The 11120-nt window shown below is 45.2% G+C and overlaps 1 protein-coding gene across 1 annotated transcript in view; it reads left to right on the forward strand.

Moving 5' to 3' along the window:
• Window positions 1-7634: 7634 nt before the first annotated feature.
• The window catches only part of GRPR (gastrin-releasing peptide receptor), a 24548-nt gene continuing 21062 nt past the window's right edge, over window positions 7635-11120 (forward strand). The window contains exon 1 of the mRNA XM_009325470.1: window positions 7635-8053. Within this exon, the coding sequence (XP_009323745.1) occupies window positions 7635-8053 (419 nt within the window). The remainder of the gene's footprint in view (window positions 8054-11120) is intronic.

Genomic DNA, 11120 nt, shown 5'->3' on the forward strand with positions numbered 1-11120 from the left:
GAGGGGGGAAAGGCTGATGCTGGGATTCACACAGGGCTTAATCCAGAGCATCGCCGGGGCCTCGGCCGGCTCTGCTCCCTCTTTCTCGTCACAACTGCAGCCGTCCGCCCCGGTGACTTGGGAGGCAAATCATTGCCCTTATCCGAGATCTGCTCTCCTTCTCATGTGAGGGAAGATAACAGAAAGCAAATCAGATGCTAGACGTAGAGAAAAACAATTTGTTCAGACTTATCGGTACTGAATGCATCTGTATTACGTGATTTTCTTTTTGAAACATCCCTCAAGTACAGTACAAAGATGGTAAATGGTAATATTACGTTGCTGTGTTTCTCCAGTATTTCCTTGGTGATTTTTGCCAGCCAGCTTTGGAATCACTTGTTTAAAAAAAAAGTTTAAACAGCCTTGTTGACAATGAGTTTTACCAGTTTTTTTTCTTAAAATAGGTACTTGATGCTATGTTGTTTCACTTGTTCTCATCTCCCAGAGTACAATTTTTATTATTAATAATAAAAATATTGCCATTTTTGTCTGTTTTCCTGTTAGGTGGGGAATTGTCCTCTCCCATGACAACTAAGATGAAAAAAACCCCCTACTTCTTCAGTACATCTTTCCTTATAAAAGGGAAAGAATAGCATGTATTCAGCAATAATTTATTGCACCAGCTGCTTGTCAGTGACAGCACTGGAAGAAAAAACGTTCCAACCCCAGGAGCCCACAGGAGGGCACTGGGATGCAGCTGGGAAGGGAGTGAAACCAGGGGTGAAACCCTCAGCACCGCTCAGCCCGGGGAAAGAGCTACAAGGGCTGGCAGGTCCTGAATGCTGCTTCTGCATGCCAGGGGCCAGGAGGGAAGATTTAGCCTTCTTAAATCAGCGTGTACAGATGCCTGTGAAGTGATACAGCTGATGCTCACAATGCAAGGTCTCAACATAGATGTTATTGCCTTTAGCATTCCTGTCTGGCCTTGCCAGAGTTAGTATTTGATTAAACACTCAGCCTGACTCTGCCCAGATTTCACCTACCAAGTAAAGTCTTTTAAATTGGTACTGAGGTAACCTGTAACGGTCCCAGTAGCGTTCAGCGTTCTCTGGCAGTAGGTCCTGAAAAAATGTGTTAGTAGGATGGGTTTGTAGCCTTGAGGTTGCTATTACACGTGGCATGGCGTTTTGCAGCATGTATGCCGTCCCGTGCTCCGCTCTCCTCAGCTGTCTCTCAGGGAAATACTTCCACATCCCTGCTAAGGGCTAGCAACCTCAGGGAAGTGCCGGCTCTGCTGACAGCCGAGAGCAGAAGTACCCCTTCCAGGAACTTTTGACCAAAGTGCCCGGCTATGAAGAGCCCTCCGGGAACAATCAGGGTGCTGAGGACAAGCATGGGATATGTGCACTTTCCTTGCCCTTCCTAATGCTGCTATCCCCAATCTCCTTGCACCCAGTTGCTTTTTTTTTTCCTCTTACCCTGGAAAACAGACTGCATGGAAGAAGAGCATCTTCGTTTTCATCTCCAGCCCAGACTTTTAATCTGGCTTCCTCCCCTTCCACTGCACTGAAATTTCTTGCACTAAAGTCTATAATTCTTTCTTTTTAGCCTAATCTAGCCTAAACTGTGCCACTAGCCTCACCTTCCTCGGCCAGGTAGTTACTTAGGATGATATACTTGATTATACACTTAACCCAAAATCTTGGCTTCCCCTGCTTTCCTCAGCTGCCCTCTCTTTTTCTGCCCCCTTTTTCCCTTCTGCAGAATCTTGGATGGCTTCTTTTCATCTCCCCTTAGCTGTTTCTGGGATATTGGGATGCTCTTCCCTTTGTACCCTTCTTTGCCCCTCCGAGCTGTCCCCATCCACAAACTTATGTCTTCTGTTCATGCAGATGACTTTCAAATCTCTGTGGCTTTGCTTTGCCTCCATCTATCAGGGTGGGAATCTTGTCCTGCAATGTTTCCTTGGGAATGATCAGTTGCCAGCAGGAGCTCAGCACAGTTAAAAGAAATGTTAATGTTTTCTCTGCACCAAGGTGGCAGCACTTTTCTTGATTGCTTATCACTCAAGCCCGCTTTCTAATTGTTCCTTTCTCTGCATACTCAGGTCTACCTGCCTTGCAGGGGGAGTTCTGTATAAAGTATGTGAGATGTAGCTTTTCCTAACCCCTTTATAACTAAGGTTTCTTGCCCAGATGCCCACTTGCTCGTATCTTGCCTGCTACAGCATTCTTTGCTTTCAAAAATTGCGGTGTTGCTCCTCCAGTCTGTGCAGAGGGCTGCTGCCAAGGTCCTTTTCCTTGCAGTTGGCTCACACTCTTTGTGACAACTTTATCCAACTGCCCCCTCCTTGAAAGCATCTCACACAGGCAGGTCTCTTCATTCTCAAGTTCCTTCTCATCCCTCGTTTACCAGGCACAGGTTGGTTCCTTGCTCCTACTGGCCCGCCATGCAACCTTACTCTCTGACTTGCTGTGTTTTCAGACGCCGTTATGCTTTTGGCTGTGCTATCCTTCAAGCCTGGCAGGAGACTCCTGTAAATAAATGGTCTCACCTTCAAATACTTCCTTCCCTGTGAGCACGCACCCTAGGTGTTATGCAGTTCAGACATCCCTTCCAGCTGTGTCAGTTTTTGATGACTCTGTGTCATGATGAGATGCTGGGAGTGAGTAGGGCATTTATGAAGTTCAATAACAAACTGAAGGAGTTGTATAATTTAGGATGAATTAGCTGTTTTCAAAGGCACAGTGGGAGCACTTCACATTGTGTGGCCTGCATCTTCATTTGCAGTACAGGCTGTGCATCAGCAAGGCTGCGCGACAAAGGAGAAAACTTAACAATGCTTCATTTCCATTTTTACACATGCAAGAAACCGGCACATAGTATCCACTCAGGGGACATTTACACTGTTACGTTCGGTTCCGTCCCCAGCCCCTCTGACCGCCAGTCATGCGGGTATGAGCCCAAATCACTGCTCAAAAAAAAAAAAAAAAAAAAAAAAAAATTAATGCAATTAACTGTCTGTAAAGCACTGCTGCAAATCAGATCCCTGGAATGGACTGGGTTAGAAAATTACCATTTTGTGAAGAGTTATTGTTAACTTTGGTGACTGAAACAGAGTGGCAAACTGAGACACGGAGCATGATATGAGCAGGTAGGGGTGACAGCAATAAAAATGAAGAATTTGCTTGAAGAGATTATAGGCAGGATGCTTTCCACCACTTTGTTCCCTCTGGGAGATGAACAGTTTGCAGAAGGAGAATATTTAGTAAATGAGCGGATATTGCACTCCACAGGCTCAGCAGGGAGTAATCCCTGGTTCACTGGCTCCTAACCCCAGTAATCCAGTTATCAGGAAACAGTGGAGCCCTGAGCGCAGGGACTTCTCTCCTGACAGTTGACTGTGGAAGGGAGTTTATCCATCTCCTCTGAGGAGATATGCAAGAGGTCACCACAAAGGAAAGTCATATCGTGGCAAGATAACATATGTGACACCCTTGGCAAAGAGCCATGCTCTCTGGGAGATGATCCCCATCACCACCACCACCACCACCCCCCCATCTCCTGGGTGCTGGAGGTGCCTGGTGTGGAGGATGCTGCGTGGGCTGCCCGCCCCAGTGCAGCGGGCATGCTCCTGCCCCCCGCGCCAGCCTCAGGGTCTGCAAGTGGCTGCAGCAGCGTCCTCTGGCTCCCATCACCGGAGTGTGTCCCATGGGAGCTCACACGGGCTCAGAACCCCCCTGTTGCACTGGATTTTCAAAAGAAGTCCATTTAGGTATGTAGAATAAATGATCAGTGCCTTTCAAAAGACCTCGGCACACTGGGAGTTTGGGCTCTTTGAAAATCTGCCTGTAGCTGTCACTGTGGCAGCTGCAGCTTTCCAAGCGCCTTTGAAAAACGGGTCCTCGTGTACTCTTCTCAATGCAGATTGCATTTGTTCGAAACTCTGGCTCCATTTCTGGGTGGTGAGCTCATGAGCAATGTAGGAGCCTAAATTTCATTACCTTTCAAATAGGTTTAACTGCTTTTGAAAATTTTACCCATGGAGCTCTTTTACAAATCTCCCCCATTGTGCACAACGAAGGAGTAAGATTGTCTCTTTGCAGCTGTCACTTAGAGGTTGGATAAAGGTTGAGAGCTGAAAAAAAGCGTCTATTGAAAGTATCTGTGGAATCTCTCATTGTCCAACAGAAAACCATTATAATGCAGGACCAGGCTCGGGAGACCTGCATTATTCTATTCACAACTCTGCCAACAGCCTGTTAAGTAACTTTGTGCCAGTCACTTCTTTTTTTTGGTGTGCATGAAGGTTACTCCACTGGTGAAATATGGGTATTGATGCTTACCTTCCTTTGGAGAGAGGCTTGGGAGCTTGAAATGAATGCTACAGCAGAGGTGGCTGTGCTCATACAAATGCCCAGACATTTTGCCTGCTGAGGGAAGATAAATGCTGGAGTGACATGATGAAAAAGGTACACCATTTATAATAAACAAAACCTCTCATATGCAATTTATGACAAGACAAAAACATCTCTGGGAAACTTCCTCAACATTTCTAAGTTACTTCTGGAGAACGTCTGCAGGCTAGGCAATTGTAAATAAAATCTGTCCTTCGTGTTGGTAGTAGTCATGTGCCCTGAAACAGTCTATTACATCTGACATAAATAATGAACGTTTTTATAATCTAAACTAAGTTTCAAGCTTCACAGGATCTGTTTGTTGGGTTGGTTTTTTTTTTCCTTTTCTGCATTTGTCTTTTCAATTTCTCATTCTCTGTGGCCAAAATAGGTTGTCCTAAAACCTGAAGCCTGGGTTTAGAAAAAGCAAAAATTAGAAAGCTGGAGCTGTAAACTTGAAGTGCTTCCTGGAACAAAATATGAGCCTTGCAAAGGTGAAGGCAAAGTAAATCGTCCCAGAGGTCAGGAGGGCCTCTTCCGTCACTGGCGGAGACATCTGGGACATGGTGATCTGCCTACAGTCACTTCAAAAGAGGAGAATAGTGATCAACACCACCATCAGCTGGAAGATAAGAAGTGGTTCTATCATTACTTCCCTTGCCTTGCTTTGCTCACCCCACATAGTTTGCTATGTAACGCTATGAGAGATTTCAGTGTAGAAGGGTTTAAACTGTGACGAATGATGGCTTAGTAGTTCTGTCACAGGGTTTTTGGCAAACAGACCATTTTGCTGTCCTTCTGGAAGAATAAAGGCTCGTGATGAGAGCTAGAGCTGTTATGTCTCTGAGTGGTGGGTTTACGAATCCCAAAGTCACCAAGTCATTTGAACGGGAAGGGACCACGGGTGGTTTCTGGTCCCACCTCCTGCTCAGAGCAGGTCACTGCCAACTGCCGACCAGGCTGCTGGGAACAGGGGTTCATCAGGGTTACACTGAGCGGCTGCTCCCCCTTCTTCCTCTCGCTTCCAGCAATGTCCTTTCTGCTTTATCACAAAGCTCAGAAAGCAAAGAGGGGGAAGTGTGCGCCCCTTTGTCATGCAGCCCCTCTGACCAGACTCCCAAATATCCTGGGGGGACTTCTGGGAGAGGTGTCCCACGGCGCGGTGTGGCTGGGCTGCTTCAGTACCTCCACGGTGCCTCTCCCTGCCTTTGGTACGTCCTGCTGTGCCGAACACGGCACTGCCTCTGGCTGGCCTCTGCCCAACCTGGCAGCCTGGCACGGAGCCGGCCCTGCCCCACCGAAGCGCTTTCGCCTGCGCGCCCTGAGCAGACGGTGCACGGTAGCTCTCTGTGTCCTCTGCTTTAAACGGTGGCAACCTCAGGTCTATTTTTAAAAGCAAGGTTTTGAAGGAAAGGAATACCGGAAAATTTGGCTTCTCCTCTGTTCCCTCGAGCTCTCAGCACAGCACTCTCTGGGGTGTTTGGCTTGAAAAAAAAATGTAAGTAGCCCTACTTAAAGTTAAGAGTACACTTAAGTCCTTTGTTGACTTAGAGTGAGCAGTGGCAAAGCAGCTGAAACCACTGACCCAGGTCACAAGAATGAGGCAGAAAAACAGCTACTGAAGCCTCCCGCTCAGGATCGCACCCTGGGACATGGCTCCCGAGCGCCTGGAGATTTTCCAGATCGTGTCCTGAAATGCCTCCTTTATCTAGAAACCAGTGATCACGCTTTAATGTCTGATTCGAATTGCCTCCCCCCTTGCTTCCAAGTAATTCTAGAAGTTTGTAAAACATTCTTTCGCCTGCAAAAATGAGCAGTTGCAAGGGGACATGTAAATTACAGCTTCATTTAATTCTGCAGGCTGATTTCCGAATTAACTGTATTTCTCCGCAGTCCAGAAAGTCCTTGTATATAATCATAAATAGCCTCTCTGTTATAAAGCAGTAAGGCATCGGGAACAGTTAGACCTTAATTAAGCTCTAGGAAAGAGCATTTTCAGACTGTTATAAGCCAAGCAAGTTTCCCTCTGCTGCGTCTAAACATGCATTACCCATAGATGCCAGTATGATGGGTACCTCATAAATAGAAATGATTGCATTGAACAGTAAACTTTGTCCCTCGTTATTGTTACCTCCAAATTAAAACATTAAGAAAAATGTGCAGAGTTCAGGCTTCCCTGGTTAGCTGCAGGTGAATAGTGCTAATACTCATTTGCCTGCCTTAACTATAATGTTGATTTTATCTTAATTGGCTTTATTCAGTTCATTTGCCCTGGGGGATGAATTTGGCTTCATATCATTATTCTCTTTCATTGGAACAATTGAATACCAGAGTGCAAACAAAGTGTGTGTGCTCTTATTTAAGAAGGTGTGATTGCTTTTCTGATCATATTATTTGCAGTATGAAATAAACTATTTTTTTTTTTTTTTGCGAATCGGTTTATAGGTTCTCACGACCTATAAATGAGCAGTTTTGGGGTTTTTTGTTTGTTTCCCTCCACCCCCCCATCTAAAGAGTTAACGGTGATTTTGGTGGGGGTTTTATTTCCCCTTCCACCCAGGCAGTGATTAGGTTGTCCAGCAGGTGGCTGGCATTCGCCGGCGCTCGCCGGCGGCTCCCCCGGCATTACCGCAATCGTGTAAGCAAGGCTGCTCTCATCGTGGGAAGCAGGGGAAGAACTGACGTCCAGAAGATCCTGCCTATAGGATCCGAGCCGTCGGCGGAGCCCTGCTTTTTCCTCACTTTAAATCCAGCTGGCGAGTGCAGCTGCTGAAAGCCGGGAGAGATTGGCAATGCAGCGTGACAGCAACTACCAAAAGTTCCTGCTTTTTGTAACTCCCTTGTTTTGGACTCGGTTCTGTTCGGCAGACCTGAAGCTGGGAATCTAACAAGCCTCGATTTTGAAAATGCCTCACACTTACTGGTCTTTGAATTTGATAAATGGCCTTCCAGAGCTGAGGAATACCTAACAGCGAGACAAGTCAATGTGGAAAAGGCAAGTTTCGGGATTCAAACTATGCTAAAAGATGTTCTCCTTTCACCTTATGGAAACAGTACTGTTAAGCAATGTGCAGCTGCTTTTTGGTTTGTTTATTTTCAAGATGTGTCACAAAGTGATATGACTTTCACAAAGTGGTCTGACTTTTAAACTCTTCTGACTGTTCAAAGCCAGCAAGCAGCAGCAAAATTAAAGCAAGAAATTTTATTTGAGGATTTTCAAAGGAGAAAGTTGTCTTCTGAGAAGAGCAAAGTAGGACAATGGCATCTGGAGAGTGCCTTCTGCTAGACCTAGAAACAGAAAACTTCATTCTCTACAACATCTCTGTCAACCAGAGTGCAAACCTCTCCCTCCTCGGTGACGACTGGTTGTACCCAGCGTTCCTCTACGCCATCCCCACCATCTACGGGATCATCATTTTGATAGGCCTTATTGGCAATATCACTTTGATTAAGATCTTCTGTACTGTGAAATCCATGAGAAATGTCCCTAATTTGTTCATCTCCAGTTTGGCTCTGGGAGACCTGCTGCTTTTAGTGACTTGCGTGCCCGTGGATGCCAGCAGGTACCTTGCTGACGAGTGGCTGTTCGGCAGAACTGGATGCAAACTTATCCCCTTCATACAGCTCACTTCTGTAGGGGTGTCAGTCTTCACGCTCACTGCTCTCTCGGCTGACAGGTAAGCTGGCTGCTGTAGCCTTGAAAAGAAGTCTGCATAGTTACGACTCCATAAAATGCATGATTATCAATGCATGTTTTCAGGTAACAAGTATATTTTCAACCTAATGAGGGAAAAAGAACAACTTCAGTTAAGTTCTGGTGGTTGTGAGCACACAACTTGAGGAGGATGCAGACTGAACGCAGGATACTTTTTCTAGGCTAAACTAAATGTTTGTGCAGTTTAGCTAATAGTCTAGCTTAATTAAAAGAAAAACAAGAGCAGATCAAACCAAAGACCAGAGAGAGAAAATACCATTAATGAAGCTCTCTTAAAAGATAGCATGTTCATGTTTGCCAAAAAGAGAATTGATCCGTATTTCATGGAGTGGGAAGGCACTGGACCAGCAATTCAAAGTGCAGTTAGAATCAGTTCTTTCTAGTGGCTTGCTTCCTTAAGGCTGATTACATGTGAGGCAATATTTCATGAAATATGTTCCAAATATTCAAATGAGGATGCCCGAAGCCAGGCATCTCAGTTCGCTATAGCCAGTATATTTCCCTTGATTAAACCGTTTGCCCCTTATCCAATCAAAACTGATCTGTCCTGTTGGTTTGGAAACTTTATCTTCCAGTAAAGTTCGGTAAAAATAACATGTAATAGCTATGACACTTTAGAATATGTGAAAACAAGTTTGACTTTAACAAATGATATGCTTCTAATAAGCCAGCTCTATTTCAGATTTCTGTGAGGCTTTGGAAAACTGTCTCGGAGCATTCAGATTTAAATTCAAAAGACGTTTTAATTTGAATGCTATTTCGAAGGATGAAGCCTACCTTTCTGGAAAGGTTTTAACTATTTATTAGACTGTTGGCTTTTATAGAAACTGCTATGTATGTCAGAGAAGCCAGGATATTTTGTTTCTAATTTGGATACTTCAGAAAGAGATTAAGGAATACATTGTCACAATGCTAAAGTTATAAAATCTCACAGAAGTACTAAGATTTTCAACGAGAAAAATTATTTCAGTTTTGTTTTGCTCAAAAAAGACCTGGGGATTGTATTTCTTGGTCACAAAGAAGTGAAACTAGGTTTGCTTTAGGTAATCCCTTGCACGCCAATCTGTCTCTCCTCCCAACCTCCTACTTTAAAACATCAGACTATTTTTGTTCAGTTTTCAAGTTAGTTCATACACATATTTCAATATACAGTATGTGGTCTCAATAAAAGCAGATGACTCCATAGTGTTTCAGAGACAGAACGATCAATATGTTTATTAACTCCTCCATGTTTTTGTATATATAAAAATAGCACTGTCTGCCCCAACAGAAAATGACAAATAGGCCTATTTGTAGACAAAATTCTTCAAGCCATTTGCCCTAAAAGAGTTGGAAAAATAGGAAAAGTGCACAAATCCTCTAGTAAAGGACCACCTACACTTTCACTCCTGAGTTTCATGTGGTGGCTGGACCCCCCTGCCTGCTCTGAAGAAAACGGTAGGAAAATAATAAGTATTTCTTCAGGAAACTCATCTTTCCAAAGCTGTAATGTAAGTTGTTTCAAAGAGTGTCAGGAAAAGAAAAATGCATCATAAAGAAGATTATGGTAGAGAGATTTGTTGCTATCTGATCACGTGCCACATAAAGTAAACATTGCAAATGCTTTTACTGAGTGGCACATCAACAGAGTTTTTTGCCTGAAGTGAGCGAACAGAACAGAAAACTGTAGCTGTGACAAGCTTGGGGTTTGGTGACTTTAAATTCTCAACATCAGCTTTATCTGGATCCTGTTAACCATGGTGCTGCACTGGTAATCAAATGTTACCACACTTTTCAATGCCACTTGGCTATAAGGGAGACAGGCATGCCTGTGGGAGAAGACTTATGTTCTCATTTCTAAGGGTTCATTTTACCCTCTTCTAATGCATCTGTTGTCCACTGCAGAAGGAGATAATAACAAAATTTTACCTTTACTAGAGCTATGAATCGTAAATGCTGTACATTGACACACAAATGGGCCTTATCTATTATGTTTACTGAAGTTTCTGTTTTTGTATATTAACAATGGTGCTGGGATAATTTTGTTACAAAATAATACAGTCAATATTTTGTCAGCTCACAGCCTGTTAGTCTATCTTTATTTTCTTAAAACTGTCACCCTGAATTCTAGGGCCCATTGTTAATCATGTCAGAATCATTTGGAAAATAAAATGTGCGGGGAAAACTTCCAAGATGAGAGCTGACTGTGACCAGCATGGTGATGCCTGCCTGGGTCTGTGAAGGGACTAGCAGCCCAATATACCCTGCTGTGGCCCCTGGGGCAGGGAGGTGCTGAGCCTGGCACCTGGGGCGGTTTCATAGACAACTATTTCCGAGGTCAGACGTGGTATTGCACGAAGGATGAGCGGCAGCCCAGCCCTGCAGGGAAACACCTGCGGAAGACAGCGGCATGGTGGTGAGAGCAGGGTAACACAAGGACTCAGGAGTCCAGCAGTTAATGCTGCTCAGGCACGGCTCATCTCACTTGGCTTTTGCTGTCTGAGGGAGGAGCTACTCCAGGATTGTCAGCAAGGTGTCCCCTAGTCCATGGAGAGAGATGCTTTGCTGGGTCAAAAACTGGCTGTACGGCCGGGCCCAGAGAGTTGTGGTGAATGGAATTAAATCCAGTTGGCGGCCGGTCACGAGTGGTGTTCCCCAGGGCTCAGTTTTGGGGCTGGTCTTCTTCAGTATCTTTATCAATGATCTGGATGAGGGGATCGAGTGCACCCTCAGTAAGTTTGCAGACGACACCAAGTCGGGCAGGAGTGTTGATCTGCTCGAGGATAGGAAGGCTCTGCAGAGGGACCTGGACAGGCTGGATCGATGGGCCGAGGCCAACTGTATGAGATTCAACAAGGCCAAGTGCCGGGTCCTGCACTTCGGCCACAACAACCCCATGCAGCGCTACAGGCTTGGGGAAGAGCAGCTGGAAAGCTGCCTGGCGGAAAAGGACCTGGGGGTGTTGGTCGACAGCCGGCTGAACATGAGCCGGCAGCGTGCCCAGGCAGCCAAGAAGGCCAATGGCATCCAGGCCTGTATCAGAAATCGTG

This window comes from Pygoscelis adeliae, unplaced genomic scaffold (assembly GCF_000699105.1).
Source record: "Pygoscelis adeliae isolate BGI_AS28 unplaced genomic scaffold, ASM69910v1 Scaffold386, whole genome shotgun sequence".
In the NCBI taxonomy this organism is placed as follows: domain Eukaryota; kingdom Metazoa; phylum Chordata; class Aves; order Sphenisciformes; family Spheniscidae; genus Pygoscelis; species Pygoscelis adeliae.